The 18,231-nt window shown below is 31.0% G+C and overlaps 2 protein-coding genes across 6 annotated transcripts in view; one reads left to right on the forward strand and one right to left on the reverse strand.

Annotated features, from left to right (window-relative positions):
• LOC128922828 (uncharacterized) overlaps positions 1-11,937 on the forward strand; it is a 334,204-nt gene extending 322,267 nt beyond the window's left edge. Inside the window, exon 2 of the mRNA XM_054234853.1 lies at positions 10,607-11,937. Within this exon, the coding sequence (XP_054090828.1) occupies positions 10,727-11,812 (1,086 nt within the window). The 5' untranslated portion in view covers positions 10,607-10,726 and the 3' untranslated portion in view covers positions 11,813-11,937. The remainder of the gene's footprint in view (positions 1-10,606) is intronic.
• LOC105210267 (neuropeptide-like 1) overlaps positions 1-13,550 on the reverse strand; it is a 57,874-nt gene extending 44,324 nt beyond the window's left edge. For all 5 annotated transcript variants that reach the window (XR_003752161.2, XM_011181087.2, XM_029039109.2 and 2 more), the window contains exon 1: positions 13,117-13,550. Coding sequence is in view for 4 of the 5 variants with exons in the window: in XM_011181087.2 (XP_011179389.2) it covers positions 13,117-13,200 (84 nt within the window). In the remaining variant the exon portion in view is untranslated. The remainder of the gene's footprint in view (positions 1-13,116) is intronic.
• Positions 13,551-18,231: the final 4,681 nt, after the last annotated feature.

Here is an 18,231-nt window from a genome sequence, read left to right on the forward strand (position 1 = left end):
TGTTGCCAGTGTGGTGAAAACGTGATGTCCATTAAATGTTTATGTGTACTATTTGAAAGTAATATCAGTAAAAACAAATTTATAAGCAAATTCTTTGAAAAATAATGATTCATCATAAATAAAAATTATAAATAAAAATATTGCTATTGTAGTTTAGACAAACATTTTGCACTACCCTAAATCTCAATTTGGTCCGAAGAATTCGAATAGTCAATTACAATTACATTGTTATTTTAAACATTTTCATTAATATTTTAATAATTGTCAATAATTTTGTTATAAAAATATTCTATAAACAAAATTTTTCCATTAAATTTATTTGTTTTAATTTATATTTTTAAATTTTATTTTTTATTTATTCATTATTAAATTAAATTAAATTTATATTATTTTATTTTATTAAAAAATTTTATTTTAATTTATTTTATTTTATTTAAAAAAAATATATTTTATTTTATTTTATTTTTATTTTTATTTTTATTTTTGTTTTTATTTTTATTATTATTTTTATTATTATTTTTATTTTTATTTTAATTTTAATTTTAATTTTAATTTTAATTTTTATTTTTATTTTATTTTACTTTATTTTATTTTATTTTATTTTATTTTATTTTATTTTATTTTATTTTATTTTATTTTATTTTATTTTATTTTATTTTATTTTATTTTATTTTATTTTATTTTATTTTATTTTATTTTATTTTATTTTATTTTATTTTATTTTATTTTATTTTATTTTATTTTATTTTATTTTTATTTTTATTTTATTTTATTTTATTTTATTTCATTTTATTTCATTTTATTTTATTTTATTTTATTTTATTTTATTTTATTTTATTTTATTTTATTTTATTTTATTTTATTTTATTTCTTTATTTTTTTATCATCTCAAAATTAATTCACAAATTCCTCAATTTCAGGATTCCTCAATCACTCAACCTCAGCCAAATGCCTCAATTAAAATTGCAACCATATACGCTCTGTCAGTTTCCGCCGCCATTTCAATTGTTGCGCGTCTATTTCGGTTTCGTTTGTGCAAAAATTTGTGAAAATTGTGATTTATTGCTAAAACAGCGGTGAAAATATAATATTTTGTGCAAAATAGTGTAGAAGTGCGCGTATTTAATTGAAATTATGTAAAATATCAAGCCGTGCTATGTTTTCTCTAAGTTTATTTGCTCGTAGTAGCTTAGTGCTGTGAGTGGGTGCTCCGCTGGCACAATGAACTGTGGTTTTACATGCTTATTTGCTGAAAATGTGTTGTGTTTAACTGAGTTACTGGGAAATGAATGTCAGAAGCTGCAATTTGTCGTGAAATAAGGTAAATCTTCTTAAAAGAAAGTTATATTTGAGAATGTATCAAGTTGCGCATTGCCGGTGACAGCTTCAGTGCGGGAGGCTCTGTTCGCGGCAGCGCTGCTTACGTCGACACTGCTGTGCGCTGGCTTCAAAGTTTTATTGTTTGAAGAGCACTGTATTGCTGCTATGATTTTCATACATTTTTGTATTGTTTTTTGCATAATAGTTATTTTTGTAATTAGAATTAAGTATTTGTAATGAATTTTAATTAAATACTCTCATTAGCTCCAAAACTGTCTACATATTCTATGATATTTAATGCAGCTGATTCTATCTATGATTCTATTCAAATTTTAATGATTTTTTTTTTTTTGAAAAAATAAGAAAAAATATTTAATATTAATATTTGCTTAATAATGACAAAATAATTTAACACCATAACCATACATATTTAATGAAAATTTTAAAATACAAAATGAAAATAATTTTTTTCATATTACTCGAATATTTCTAGATCAAATGAGCAGTCTCAAATGATTTTCAAAAGTTATAAAGCAACATATGATGATGAATATGAACCAACAATATTACAATAATAATATTTTAAGAGTTCTTTTTCAAGTTCTTCATCATACTCAGCTAGAAATATTTTACTAAACCGACTACATTTTCATCTCATCTTTCGACAAATGCTTAAATTAAGCAAATATGCAGTGTGGCAAGCGGAAACTTTCGGTGCTTGTGTGTGTGTGCGTGAGTGATAGATATGCTTTCAACACTCGAAACACACAAAATATTTCAATGTGGTGTGAAAACTCTCGAATTTTGCTGGTATATACATATGTATGTAGGCAACCAAAATGTCGAGTATCTAAGCATACATACATACACACACAACGGCACATATTTACATAGGTGTATTTGCATTTGCTGCGTAACGCTAAAATTGATGGCTTAATTTATTTGCTGTGCCAGCAAAATGCGCTCGGATTTCCGGGCATAGCAAAGTTGACGAAGCAATGAATGTGACACCACTTGCAGAAGCAACAGCAACAGCAACAATATCCGCTAGACATATTTATTCTACTATTTTTTTAAGTATGTATATATGTATGCGCTTGATATGGCTAAAAGCTGGCAACGCTACACCAGACTTCCGCTTTGAGTTGTTTGTCAAGCAAAATGTATCCTTTTCGCACTTCGTATTCGAACAAAGCCATTTTGCTGTGTTGACTTTTGTGGTGGACACCCTGTAGGAAATTGTTTAAACCATGAAGGTGGAGACTTTCATTAAAAAAAAAAAATATTAAAAAAATTTAGTGGAATCCTGAAGCTTCTAGCGTCTATTGTCCCTAAATTCAACCCGTTTTCTTATAAAAAATCTTTGTTTTTCAAGTTATTCTCAGCGTCCCCATTCGCTGCTGCTTGCTCTCTATCAATATCACTTTGTATATATATTTATGTATATGTAGGTCTCTTCTCACCATTTTGCACGTCATCACCATCCATGTCATCCTTACTATCCACACCAAAAACACGACAGCGTGTGGGATTTCCACTAAAAGCGTTTTAAAGTTGCGCTTATGAGTGTGAATGTTGGCAAATAGTTGATAGCATATCATTGTATGCTTGTATATATATGTATGTATGTATATATGTGTTTTCACAAAACTAGTTGTCTGTAAAACCAATTGTGTTTGTGTGTGCGCATTTCTGTGCTCTTCGAGTATATCCTTTCATTTCACTTTTTATGTTTCACTGCGTCTGCATTGATCGGTAATTCGCTTTTAGTCGCAACCAAATGAAATTGTGTAGGAAGTTGTAGGTGGCACACACACAAATATATGTCTGTTTGTGGGTGTGTTTGTGTTCATTCAAAGCGAAATAATACTATTGAAATGAAAATGAAATGCAAAGACATGTAGGATTATCTGAATTTGTGCAAATTTTTTTTTATTCTTTTAGTTGAACTTTTGGAAATCAAAGCATTTTTGTGGTAAACTATATTTTCAGTTTTTACTCAATAACTGGGAGGGTGGAGTACTATTATATTTGATAATTAATTTAGATTTTTTTAGAAATAATAAAATTTAATTTTGTCTCATAGAATATAGTACGAAGAGCAAAAAATAATATTTCAAGCAATCAATATTTATATATACTTTGTATTGATATTTAATACATAGCTTGATAAAATAAACATTTTTATAGTTTCTCTTTTTATTTTACTTTGAAGCGCAAAATTATTAATAAATTCTATGACAAAGTATATTTTTTAAACTTTTTAGCATAAATTTAGGCTTCCAGGCCATTTTTTTAAGTACTTTCATAAAATTATTTAATATTCAATTTATTTTAAAATAATTTATAAATATTTTATAAAAAAAAATTTAAATCAAATTCAAATGATCAAGAAATGAATTATTATTATTATTGTTCTAATAAATAAATTAAATAAAAAAACTCTTCAAAAATTATTAAGGGTATCTTTTTTAAGCGCTGACTAAGCTGTATTTCAATTTATTTGTTTCAATTAGCTTAGTTTTCTTTAAAATATTTTTTTTTTTTAATTTTTTTTCTAAAAAAAATTTGAATTTTTTTTACTATCTTTCTACTTCAATTAGCTGTTCTTCTGATTGTCTTCAAAATACTTTTATTTTAATTAAAAAAACAAAAAAATTTATTACAGTATTTCAAGTTAATTGTTTTAATTATTAGTTTTTCAAAAAAAAAAAATTTTAATTTTTTCTTAAAAAAATTTTTAATTTTTTCTTAAAAAAATGTTTTTTCCTGTATTTAAACTTATTTTTTTAAATGAAGATTTTATATATTTTTTTTTAAGAAACATTTTCAACTTTCTGCAAACTTGAACCAGACTTTAACCTCTTTTCACATATTTTATTTTATTCTACTTTTTTCCTTCTCAAACAAATTCTTTATTATTTAACCTTCGGCATTGACTTTACTTTCATGCCTCAAGCACTTTGAATCGATCTTTGCTTTATAACACACATTCAACCTTTACTCTTCACACACAGAGTACATTGCAGCTGCATGCATTGCGAAAAGTTGCTCATACGCCGTGGGCGCTCGCACTCAAGCAAACAGCTTAAGCATACATACAACAGACACACATTTCAATTTCAAACATTTTATTGAAAACTTTCGCTACTATCGACGCCGTAAACAACACAACAGCATAAAACTTGTATGAAATTTACTTTACTTTAACACTTTTGCGCCTGCAGGCCGTGATTCAAAACTTTCCGAACTTTGTCTGTCTCAAGGCTTATATGTCTGCGTTGTGAAAAATGTTTCAAAATTTCCACTTTGTTAACGGTATTGTAATTAGCATGCGATTTATTTGTAACATTTTATTATAACAAAGTATAGCTTCATTTACTGTGCTGTGTGTGGATTTCAAATATTTTGCCAAATTACAAATTCTCTAAATTCTGTAAACACAAATCGAGCAAATTATTTGCGAAAACATTTTCGGCAAATTATTTTGCCATCGCATATCTCTCACTCAATTTGCTTTTGCCTGCTGGCCTGCTCAACACTTTTGTTTGAAATTGCCAAATATTTCGAACGCTATTAAATCCATTAAATTCACAATGAAATGCATCAATCAATTAGTATTATGTAATTGGAAAATCCGTTTCGGGTTGACATTTGCTTTGCTTCAATAGTATGCTTCAATAGCATCGATAAGCCCTTGAGCTGCTTGTGGAAATTGCATTAATTTGTGTCTCAAAGTATTTATCAAGCAGATATGAGGGAATTTTCATTTGTGTAACAAAGACGCTTGTCTAGCTGAGGATTAAAATTAACGTTTGCTTAAATAAATATAGAATTCAATTACATAATAGTGTTGATAAAATTAAATTGTTATGGTGACATTAGGTGTCATCGTGGCAATAATAGTTAAGCAGTAATTAAATCTATTAAGAAGATTACTTTCTTAGAAAATCACACACAAGGTGATAATAGTGGCTTTTTAATGGAAAACAGTTCTCTAAAAGCTTGGAAAGACTTATCATTAAGCTTTTATTGTAATATGAGCCAATTTTATAAACCTTGAAGATGACAATATAATCTTCTTATTCATAAAATAAGCTCCAAATGCAGCAATTTATTCAAAATTTAAATGATAAATTGATTTATTCTCATTTTCCTTAACTATAAATAATTGAATTTGATAAAATGAAGACGTAACATGATTTTAACATCAATAAATTAACTTTTTTATAAAAAATCTAATCTATAAACTAAAAACATAATAATAAGCAAAAAACACATTGCGCCTAAAGGTATGCTACAACTAGTCTCACTAGTTTTAGAGAAATACTAAAGAGGTTAACAGTGATGCTTAAATAAGACTATTAATAGACATAGTTCCCGGTAAAAATGATTAAAAGTCAGCTAAACTTCCACTAAAAATATAATAATATGCACTAAACGCATGGCGCCTAAAGGTATGCTACAAATAGTTTCATTTCTGTCTCAAAGAAGTGCTTAAGGGCACAATGAAGGGTACTTACATGATGCTATTAATAGTCATAGTTTCCCGAAGTAATTTTCAAATGTTAGCTATACTTTTTCCTAGTATTTCCTCAACTTCAACTACCTTCTGTCACCACCAAACCACGAACCAACTTTAAACACACTTCTAATTAATATGCAAGCTTAAAATATAGTAGAAATAAAAAGTGAAAAACTAATCTTCAAAAACATTAGTTCAAGCTTCCACCAAACCCACAAATTTAATACCGCCACGCCTAGAGGTATGCTACACATTTATGCAAACTCTTATAAACTTATTTATTAAGTTACGTATAAAGTCGTGTACCGTTAGCAGCGGCGTGGAAAAGTTCGTTTCGTGCAAATTCAAATATGAAGTAAATATTATCAATACAATTTGCAGGCGTAAACAAAGTCAACACAACACAGAAAGCAAACAATTCAATTAAAACAATACAAACGAAATTAAAGCGGCTGACGGTCGAACAGTGTGAATCGGAAAGGCAATGAAAGCGTTTTATTTGAGCATTCGAAACTTGCTGGGTTGTAAATTATGAAGAAGGAGGCGGAGTTGCGGTGGCTTTAATGTGCGCTTATTGATGTAGTTCAAATGAAGAAGGAAATTTAATTTTGCGGAAAAATGTTGTTAAAGACAATGAAGGAGGAAAAAATTTATGGAAATAGAAAAATTGAAAAAAAAAATAAAAATAATTTAATTTAAATAAATTGAACATAATAAAAAAAATAAATAATAAAATTTTAAATTTTTTTTTTGTTATATTCTCTTCAGTTTTGTTTTTTAATTATTTAATTTAATAAAATTTAAAATTTTCAACTGCTCCAAAAATTTAATTATTTTCTTAAATAGTTTTTTTATATAATTAAAATTTATTTTTTTTAAATATTTTTTATATTTATTTTATTTTTGTTTTTTATTAAATTAAAAAAAAAATATTAAATTAAAAAAAATATTAAAAAATAAAAAAAAATATTAAAAATTAAAAAATATTTTTTTTTTTATTAAATTTTTTTTTTTAATAAAATATTAAATTTTTTTTTAATAACATATAAAATTTTATTTTTGTTTTTTATTAAATATTTTTAACTGAAGTATTAAATTTTAAAATTGAAAAATTTTAATTATTTTATTTAATAAATTATTTATTTCATTAATTATTATTAATTAAAAAAAAAAACTAAAAATTATTTTATTTTTTATATTTATTTTATCATTGTTTTTTATTACATTTTTTAAATACAATATTAAATTAAAAAAAAGAAATACTACATAAAAAAAAATATTAAATTTTTTATAGATAAAATAAATTTCATTTTTGTGTTTTATTAAATATTTTTAAATAAAGTATTAAATTTTAAAATTGAAAAATTTTAATTAGTTTATTTAATAAATTATTTATTTAATTAATTATTATGTAAAACAAAATATTTTTAAGGAATTTTTGGTTTTTAATATTGACTTAATTTTTTTAAATAAAATATTAAAATTTCTGTATTTTTTTTAACAATTTTTTCAATAATTTTTTATAAATTTACTCACTAATTTTTTTTAAACTTAATTGAAATTTATTTAAAAAAATATATTTAAATATATATATTTTTTAATAATAATATTTACTTTATGTTTTTTTTCAATAAATTTTTATTTTTTTCCAAATAAAATATAAAATGAAAATTTGAAGGAACTCAATTGCTCCAAAAATTTAAAGTCTCCGCATAAATTCCGCCACTCAAACACGCTGCTATTTTATTTCCTACAGTTCATGCTTCGCTGAATCTAATTTATTTGTGATAGGTAATTCTTTTTTCATGATTTATGTTCGCTTACTCCTCATGTACAGTTACACGCCGCTATTGCCGCTAGAAATTTGTAAAATAAAAATTAGCAAATAATAGCTTTGCCGAAGCAATTGTGAAATAAATTGCTGTTACGCTGTTACTGTTTCATTGTTGTTGTTGTTGCTACTGAACAAGTTGTTGTTTTTGTTGTAAATCACACACTTTGCTTACTGTGTTTGCTTGTTGCACAGCTGACAGCAAATTTATTTGTTGCAGCGTTCAAATTTATTTCCAACGTACAAATGTACAGCAGAATGGTACAAATAATAACAACAAAAACAACAACAATAATAGAAACAGCAACAATAATTTTGCGTTTTATATGGCTGCCGCTTTGTAGAGTAGCAAATGTGGTGCGGCAAACGCTAACTAGGAAGCTGCGAACATCTTGTTAACTGTTATTTTTGTTGTTGTTGCAACATAGCAGCGATTTCCTGATTTTCTGCTTAGAAAAAAAAAATTGTTGCGGACAACAAAAAAGTGCACAAAACTTTGCTACTTAAAGAGCTTTTCTCGTGGAACATTTTTTTTTTAATTTTTTCTATTCTCTTTTGACTTGTTACTTCGTCGCCTTTGTTGTTTCTTTCTTCTTTTCTACCATTAATGCATTACAGTTGCCTCTTTCTTAAATTTTTCTTTGCAAATTCTTCGCAGTTTTCGAATTTTTTAAAGACTGTAGTCTCCCTCCACTGTTTTATTTTAAATTTTTTATATCTCTTTGCCGCTGTGTATGTATGTCTGTATGTATTTGCATAAAAGCATTTTTCAAATAGCAAATTCCAGCTTTTAATTTTTTCTATATTTAAATGTTGCGAATTTTTTATGCGCCCACATTAAACATGCCAATCGCGTTGGCTTGTTTTCCTGCTGCATTATCAATCAAATTGCTGGTAAATATTTGCACACACAGACATGCATACACATGTATAATATATACAAACACATGTCTATATATAGCAATAAATCGCATGCAAATAAAAATTTGCTGAAAAAAGTATTTCACTTTTTCTCTTGACATTTATTGCGAATTGCTCGTTTACCGTTTACTTTTTTCCATGGCTATAGAATGCAGCACTTACACATACATATACATATGCAGATACGTGTGTGTTGGTGTGTGTGTGGGCGCTTTTCACACATCATTTATCAGTGATTGAAATGTACTGATATTATAATATGATTACTTTTTTTTAAGTACTTCATGAAAAACAGTTTAAGCCGTTGTTGTCGTATTTTTTAAGCTGAAATGTAGTATTTATTTAATGGTGGGAAATTGCGAAACTTTCTCAAATGATATTAATACTGTTATCAATGATACTGTTTGTAATTGAAACTGTCTGTAAATTTACTGTTATTTTTTTTTGGCTTACCTTTTTTTTGAGGAAAATGCGAAATTTATGTATAATTCTTACATTACCTCATAAATTTTCTAAACTTTTATAAATGTAATCATTTATCACAAAATCAGGCAGTTCTTTGGTTGTTGTTGCTCTTTTTAGTCTGTTTCCAAAATTCAATCAATCAATTTATAGTAAATATAAGCATAAAGGACTGCTGAGTAGCACTGAGATATGCTAAATTATAACATAATTCAATTCTGAAAACTTTTAGTTTTTTCTTTTTCTTTTTTCACAAATAAAGAGAACCTTAAAGGGCCATCGTTTTACAAGCAGAATGCGAGAAATCGCCGAAAGAGCCCAAAGCTAGCCCAAGAATAGTGCTTGAATAAGTATTAAGTAAGTGCTTAATATCAAAGGAGAAAAAGTTTGAAAGCGACAATACTAATGTGAACGAATAAATAATTATTTTTGTCCAAAACCAAAAATTCCCGTTATTTTTTGAACACACCTCGAATAAACTTTGATACTTTTCCAACACCTTAATATATTGTAGAATTATAATAAAATCTGCGTACTCTGATTTTAAGGCTCCTTAAATTCTGTTCTGCTTAGTGTGTCTTATCATAATCAAGTTATCAAGCTTTAGGTACAAAACCGTACTTCTAATGAACAATGATATACTGATATTATCTATATCATTGACTATAACTGATTACTTTCCGTGTGAGTTTTAATTTTGCAGCAAATTATATATATATATATATATATATATATTACGTGTGTCGTATCTAAGTGTAATTCACCTATACCGAGTACTTTAAAATCTGTCGAATGACACATATCATTTTGGACCAATATTTGAATATATTTAATGACAGTTACATATAATCTTCTTTTTAATGAATATGTATTCCTATAACAGTGTAAAATCCTTTTCGCACAGGTGTTAATTGAACAATTAACCGACCTTTGCTCGATTAAAGTGCTGATTTACGATACAAAATAAAAATCTCATTTTTCTACATTAATTTTTAATCGAATATAAATCGAGTTGAAATTGGAATACAATTCTGCGACAGAGAACGTATTTGTAATTACATATACGTGTTTTGCCTGCGTGTTGCTGTCCACGCTAGATGTCACTACTGGATATAAATAATAAAATAGCAATCAGCTGTTGAAACTTACCAATTTCTTATGAACAGCAAAAACAAGAATATATAACAGCTGATCGTTTATCGAGTAGAAGGCAGTGCGAAGGGCAAACACTGGTTTCTCAGTTCCAATTTTAATTTTTCAATTAATTTGGCTGTGCAAAAAGGCTATTATGGACTTAATAAAATTCACTGGGGTTAGGAAAGATCTTACTGACTCTGATTTTGAATATGAATATAGCATCAAAGTTTTAAAATTTTAATTGTAACACTTCTAACACCTTATTATGATTTTGACTTCAAAAAGTTAAAAACTATATAATTTGATTTGGAATCAAAGAAGTGGATAGACCAAACATCATTTTATCAAAAAGGAGAGCTGAATTTCTACATAATTAAGAAGTGATAAGAAAGAAGTGAATGTAGAATAACATATATAACGGGTGATTTTTTTGAGGTTAGGATTTTCATGCATTAGTATTTGACAGATCACGTGGGATTTCAGACATGGTGTCAAAGAGAAAGATGCTCAGTATGCTTTGACATTTCATCATGAATAGACTTACTAACGAGCAACGCTTGCAAATCATTGAATTTTATTACCAAAATCAGTGTTCGGTTCGAAATGTGTTTCGCGCTTTACGTCCGATTTATGGTCTACATAATCGACCAAGTGAGCAAACAATTAATGCGATTGTGACCAAGCTTCGCACTCAGTTTACTTTATTGGACATTAAACCAACCACACGAATGCGTACAGTGCGTACAGAAGAGAATATTGCGTCTGTTTCTGAGAGTGTGGCTGAAGACCGTGAAATGTCGATTCGTCGCCGTTCGCAGCAATTGGGTTTGTGTTATTCGACCACATGGAAGATTTTACGCAAAGATCTTGGTGTAAAACCGTATAAAATACAGCTCGTGCAAGAACTGAAGCCGAACGATCTGCCACAACGTCGAATTTTCAGTGAATGGGCCCTAGAAAAGTTGGCAGAAAATCCGCTTTTTTATCGACAAATTTTGTTCAGCGATGAGGCTCATTTCTGGTTGAATGGCTACGTAAATAAGCAAAATTGCCGCATTTGGGGTGAAGAGCAACCAGAAGCCGTTCAAGAACTGCCCATGCATCCCGAAAAATGCACTGTTTGGTGTGGTTTGTACGCTGGTGGAATCATTGGACCGTATTTTTTCAAAGATGCTGTTGGACGCAACGTTACGGTGAATGGCGATCGCTATCGTTCGATGCTAACAAACTTTTTGTTGCCAAAAATGGAAGAACTGAACTTGGTTGACATGTGGTTTCAACAAGATGGCGCTACATGCCACACAGCTCGCGATTCTATGGCCATTTTGAGGGAAAACTTCGGAGAACAATTCATCTCAAGAAATGGACCCGTAAGTTGGCCACCAAGATCATGCGATTTAACGCCTTTAGACTATTTTTTGTGGGGCTACGTCAAGTCTAAAGTCTACAGAAATAAGCCAGCAACTATTCCAGCTTTGGAAGACAACATTTCCGAAGAAATTCGGGCTATTCCGGCCGAAATGCTCGAAAAAGTTGCCCAAAATTGGACTTTCCGAATGGACCACCTAAGACGCAGCCGCGGTCAACATTTAAATGAAATTATCTTCAAAAAGTAAATGTCATGAACCAATCTAACGTTTCAAATAAAGAACCGATGAGATTTTGCAAATTTTATGCGTTTTTTTTTTTTAAAAAGTTATCAAGCTCTTAAAAAATCACCCTTTACCTTTCTGTAGTGTTACATATTTTATTTTTGTCACTTTTTTATTTACCTAACTGTAGTTAAAGTACCATTTATTATAATAAAATGAAGTTTTTATGCAAACTGATGTTTTTAATGAACTCTTTGAGAAGTGCGAGAGCATTTGCTGTTGTGTGAAAGAAAAAATTTCGGAGCGCCCAAAATTATGCAAACAACTCTATTAAAAAGGTGTTAATCGTGACAATGACTGTAAACATTATAAAGAAAATTAAAAAATTTTAAAATCTAGAAGAAAAATATTTATGTAGAGTTAGAATAGATTTCAATTCGAAATCTATTTAGGTCAGCAGATAAGCAAGTCCTTGATACTTTGGCTGAATTCAGATACGTACATACTCATACATATCTTCGAATTATGTAATTCCTTGAACAATAAGTTGAAGATTTGGTTTAGGAACTTCCTAGCAGGAAGAACTCTAACTATCACTAAAGCAAATAACGTCTGAAACGCATAAAGTTTAATCGTCTCATTATACTAATCCTTTAACGAAACTAACTAAGTGCTATGCACCAAAATAATCCGCTTAAGTTGAGTGCAATCTCAGTTGAGCTTAACGACATCAACACAAAATGTATGTCTTCTACAAAATGTATGACTTTAACAATCTTCAAATGATAAGAAAATAATTCAAACAAATATGAAAAGCAACCTTACTGTTCCTAGTGTCTACAAAGCATAAGAATATCAAATAAATAATAAGAAGAATAAAGGCAACCACAAAAAAAAAGTTATGAATTTTATGCCACAAAAGACGTTTGGTGTTATCTTAATGAATTTTCCAACGCACAGCTGCTGACTGCATTACGCACAAACAGCCACAACGAAGACTCGCTATTTACAAACTATACTTGTGTGTGGCTGAGTGTGTCTCAGGATATATAAGCGCTGACCTGCAGCTTTGAACGCAAATACAATGCAGTGACAGCGGGTGTTAAAGCAATTTTAAAACATTTCCGCGATAATAAAAGCCAACAGTGGCCAGCACAGCAGCCACCAAAGGACACCAAAAAAGTTAATGGAATTTCCAGGCGGAGATGGGGTGCTGAGCGTATGAAATTGAATGGGCAGAGCTTACAAGTAGCTTGCTGAACTTGGCAATAAATTGTGGACGTAGATATGTAAGTGAATGTGTATATATATATATCTAAATCACTTACTGCGTTCAACGTCATGCCGAGCACTAGCCACAGGCGCAGCATAGCCCAAGGCGCTGCTGATGATAAATGTTGTCTAGTTGCCATGGTTGTTGTAGTTGTACGTTGCCGCGTTTTAGGCGCACACACACTGCGTGATCACTAAAATGCCGAGCGTATAACTGTGTTTAAAATAAGTGTTGAAAAACAGCAAAAAGTTCGCTAAACCGCACTAAACGCTGGAAAGTATGCTTTAAAAATTAATTTAACAGCTCACAAGTAAGGCGCGCACGTTCACTATTGCAACGCGTTTTTTTTTTCGTTTTTTGAAACTTTATTGTCTTGTCTATAGTCTTTTTTGTTGAGTTCTTTTGTCTATGTCTGGTCGTTTGTCCGTTAGTTAGTTACCGTTCGTTTCCGTTAGAATTCGTTGCGAATGCGTTCGCTGCGTCGGCTTCAGTCGTACTGACGGCTAGCAACGGCTTGTGCGCCTTTTTATATGCAACAATTCGGCGCATATCTGGCGCTCTCTTCGTGCCATTTGGACCAGCAACCAACTCGCATAACAGTCAACTGCGTAGAGTTATGCGACACGCGGGAGTAATCGGAGCTGTTACGCTCATTTCGTGCGGATAATGAGCGCGCATTGAAGTCTCCTGTATCAAAATGTAGCTCTGTGTGTGTCCGTGTCAAACTGTTGCTGTAACTGTTGCTGCAGCTGCCGCCTTCATAGCTCAGCCTAAGCTTCCGCCTATGTCTGTCACTGTGTTGGTGTTAACTGCTTGTCACTGTTGTTGTTGTTGCTTGTGTTATTGCTGCGTAACTGCCGCTGCTGTCGTTGCTTGCACAAATCTATTCTTGCGGCATACTTTTATGCGGCTTATGTTGCAATAGCTCGATACTGTCAGCTTTTTCTTGCCTACTTTTCTGCTGCCATTCATTTAGTATATGTATATGTTGGCTTGGCTTGGCTTGCATTGCACCATTTTGGGCCATATGTGTCAGTAATGACGTCACGAGCGGCACACAAACGATTGCTATAATGAGGGCACGGGTTGGACAGTGGGTTGAATTAGTGGTGTATATAGAGAAAAAATATATACATATAATATACGTTTCAACGGCTTATAAGGTGATTTTATTGAAAATCTTGATTGTATAACAAATTTTACTTAGATCTTGTAAAGCTTTAGTACCCATAAGGCTCTTAATTGAAATGTTATTCTTCGAGAGTACCGTATACCATATGCTTCTTTCGGTAAATAATATTGAAAGTCTTATACTTTCGTTCTCAGATTTCCGTTAAATATATCACTGATCGCCAAGCTTTCATTAAGCATCTATTTGTGGTTTTCCGGACCTTGAAGCTTTCTAGAGTCATGTATTCAGTAAACTCGTAAAAGTATAGGACTCACATTTTATTTATTTCACAGATTTTCTACAAGCTTTCACTCAGCTTTCATTATGTTTATATATGTGCTTTTTCAGAGCTTTAAGCTTCCCAGCATCAGGTATTCAGCAATTTGTATATTTCAGTATATTTGATGAGGAGTAATTAAAATCACACCTTTTCTACAACTATCATTATGTTTTAATTTGTGGTTTTCCGGAGCTTTAAGCTATCCAGCATTATGTATTCAATAAACTCTACTCAGTGAGGAGTAATTAAAATTACACTTCGGTTAGTCATTTGGTCGTTCTCTGCAACATCTTTGCTACAGCTTTCATCGAGATTAAATTTAGCTTTTCATGAGCTGTAAGCCAAACATAAGCTATTTCATACTAGAACATCCTAATTAATTGTGTTCATCGTTTCTAAGGTTTCTTCAACTTCATTTTTGCATTATTCTATATTAATTATCAAAACGGTTTTATAATTAGATGGAGCTTTTTAGAGCATAAAGTAGGGTCATTCCGATTTCTAATGTCTTAACTATCGCATTTAGCCTTTAGACTCCTGGAGACTCTTTCTTTATTCAGAAGAGATGTGTTTAATTAATAGTCTTTGAACTTACGGTAGATTAACGAGAATACCTTCAACTTGTTAACCCGTTAATATTCCCTTTAGTATAACCAAATAGAAGTAGTCTCCTTTATTTTAATTCTTAAGTTTTTAAAATATTAAAATTAGAATAGATTTGAAACTCGAAGACGTAGAGTATAGATCCTAAAGCTTATCTATTATATATTTTTATTTTAAAAAATTATTCCATATCCAAACCATTCTACTGTGCCAATTACGCTTTGCAATTTAAGAGCACCGTCTTGTAATTCTCTTGTCAATCGTCGTTACTCTCCAGAGAGTAGAACAGTAGCAGAAAGACCAGAGTGTACTCTTTCGCAATATGAGCTAAGGGCTTGCACTTGCGCAGTAGCCACAGCGCTGGGAGAGGGCAGTGTCATATACACGGTTGGATATCCGGTGAAGTATTGCCTCTGCTTTCACCATTCATCGTACACTCTGTGCCACCCTCCACCCTTACCATCCGCATCTGCAGCACTTTCATTGAAGCGCATTCATATGTTAACTTCTTTTGCGACTGTTGCTGACACCGGCTACAGTCAGTTGGCTTTCAGCAGAGCTCGAGCGGTGGCTGGCACACCACCGTCCCAGGCAGGAGCTATAACGGTACAATTTGTGAACTTTGCATGAAATCTCAGTGCGCACACCCATCTGTAATCATATTTCATTTGCATTTCTTTCTTTATTCTTATATTTTTATTATTTTATTCACACTCTGCTCACTGGGGACACATTTGGTCAGTCCGTATGCCCGACGGACGCAATTGTACGTTGCGTTCAAGTTTCAAGTGGTCTTTGGTGGCAAAGTCTCTCTACCACCGTTGCTGTTGACTATTTAGTTGTCGCAATTATATTTAATTTGCTTCCGGCCCACATATTCACTTGCGTTTTTGTGTAGTTTATTGGTGCACTGGCATTTTATTTCATTTTCTGTCACTTTGCTTCCAATGAAACTGAAATCTTAGTCTCTCTCTATGTACTTGCTCAGTATTTAATTAAATATTTGACGCTTTGTAATACTATTGAATTAAATAAAGTGATGACTGCTATCAGTGAATTCACACTGATATCTCTCAACTAGCAACTGAAATCTATATTAATTGCATTAGAGTTTCCCAGAACACAAGAGTTCTTCTATGAAATGCAGTAAGTCCGACTTCTTGCAACTGCGAGCCTGGCGAGGAAATATGCGTTCGTTAGTAGAAAATTCTATAATTTAATTGGTAAGCATACCATTAAGTTATTCTTCAAATAACTGTCCCATTCCAGTTCAAAAATTCTTTATTTAGCTTTTAACCCTGCATACATCCTTGGAATGAAGACGTTCAAGGTATGAAACTACTCAAAGATCGGTAGTCTCGTCTTTGGCGATGATATATAGAGTGATTAGCACGCAATTGCTAGATTTCTCTTTGAAAAGTTCTTTAGAAAATAAACTATGAGTTCTGAAAAATCTTCGTCTGGAATTCATAGAAGCTTCTAAGGTTCTACCGAGTAAGCAGACAGTTGAATAAAGTTTCTTCAGCTTATCGAGAATAATTTATAATATTATGTGTAGTCTCAATTTTTTCCTTTGAAGCAATATAACATATAGTATACTTAAGTCCAATATCCTTACGCTATCATAATTTTTGGAATAAAGGGTGTTTTTTAGACATTTGGTTTTCACGAAGAAATAAAATATATATAATTTACTATTACAACCAAGAAAATAGTTTTTTATCAAGATAAGGGTTTGTCATTATGTTTTAAAAATGATTTCGGGCAAGTGAGCGCCGCAGCTGGTTCCTATAAATTCCAGCTGAGAGGCCCAATTTTCGACCACTTCTTCTTACAATTTGGGACCGTGTATCAGCAATAAACGTTGTTCCAGAGTAAGACTGTTCAATTATGAAATGGAAACTCCGAAAAAAGTATTGCTTCATTGAAAGCTACAGGTGTAAAAAAACACCCGTTATAACAGTGATATGCTTGAAAATCAGCTGAGAATACATTTTTATCCAGAACTCGAGTACCTCTATTTCTTTAATTACCTAAATATCCTGAATCACCAAATCACTCGATTAACCTAGCATTAGAGAGTGGCGAATCGAACAAGCTATACTTACATACATATATTGAAGCAAACTGGCAGCATTTGCGATCAAATCTGTCGGTTCTTTTTAGTATCGTCTTGCGGCAATAAGTTAGGTTAGTTAGGAGGCCGATCCTTGCGGCTTAGGGGCTTAGGGATCCCCAACTGGAAATGCTGGTGTTGGCTTTGTAATGCCAACAAAACCACTCCTATCTATCGATCAAGACGAGGTTCATAAATCGAAAAATAGCTCTGAGTCTATCATTAATTTCTTAAGTCGGCTAATGTCAATGCCACTCAGTTCGAACTTAGTCTAGTGAAAGCGAGACATAAGAAGAGCATATTAAATAATCCAACTCGCCTTTCTCCATACAGTTTTGGCAGATTGTATTTGACAAATTGTCCTATTGGAAAACGTCTTGCCAACACTTCTATAATTGGGGTCAGATAGACCTTGCTGAGAACAACTCGAAGGACCTCTTGTGCTTCAATCCGGGTAAGAAAGAACTTGCAACCGCATAAGTGCTGGTTTTTGTACAGCGTTTATTGAGCTCATGAGTTTCATATCTCTAGTACGTCATGAAACAATAATATTTCGACATTTTTTTTTTTCCAAATACACCCGCACTTCATCTGAGCTGGAGCTATGTATTTCATTTGCTGAAACGTAACTTAACCTATGTATAACCAGCAAGAAATCATTTTCTCTGATCGTAGAAGTTTAAACATTCTAAGATAAAGTTTTATTTCTGAAAATTTCAGTTTAGAAACTAAATTTTTTGTTCGCTTCTGATATTCAATTATAGTAAATATCTTTAGCAATTTTCGACATTTACTTTTTTATGCAATACTCTAGAAATATTCAAATATACCTGATATTCCATTTTTCATAAAAAACTCAACTTTCCCCGAGCTACAACCCACGAAGCTACTTTGCATACCTTTTAAAATTATGAATACATTAAATAGCCAAACTATTCACTCAAAACCGCACTGAATTAAGTGCAAATGAAGTTCAGCAAGCTCCCGCACACACACAGAC

The sequence above is a fragment of the Zeugodacus cucurbitae genome, chromosome 6 (assembly GCF_028554725.1).
Source record: "Zeugodacus cucurbitae isolate PBARC_wt_2022May chromosome 6, idZeuCucr1.2, whole genome shotgun sequence".
In the NCBI taxonomy this organism is placed as follows: domain Eukaryota; kingdom Metazoa; phylum Arthropoda; class Insecta; order Diptera; family Tephritidae; genus Zeugodacus; species Zeugodacus cucurbitae.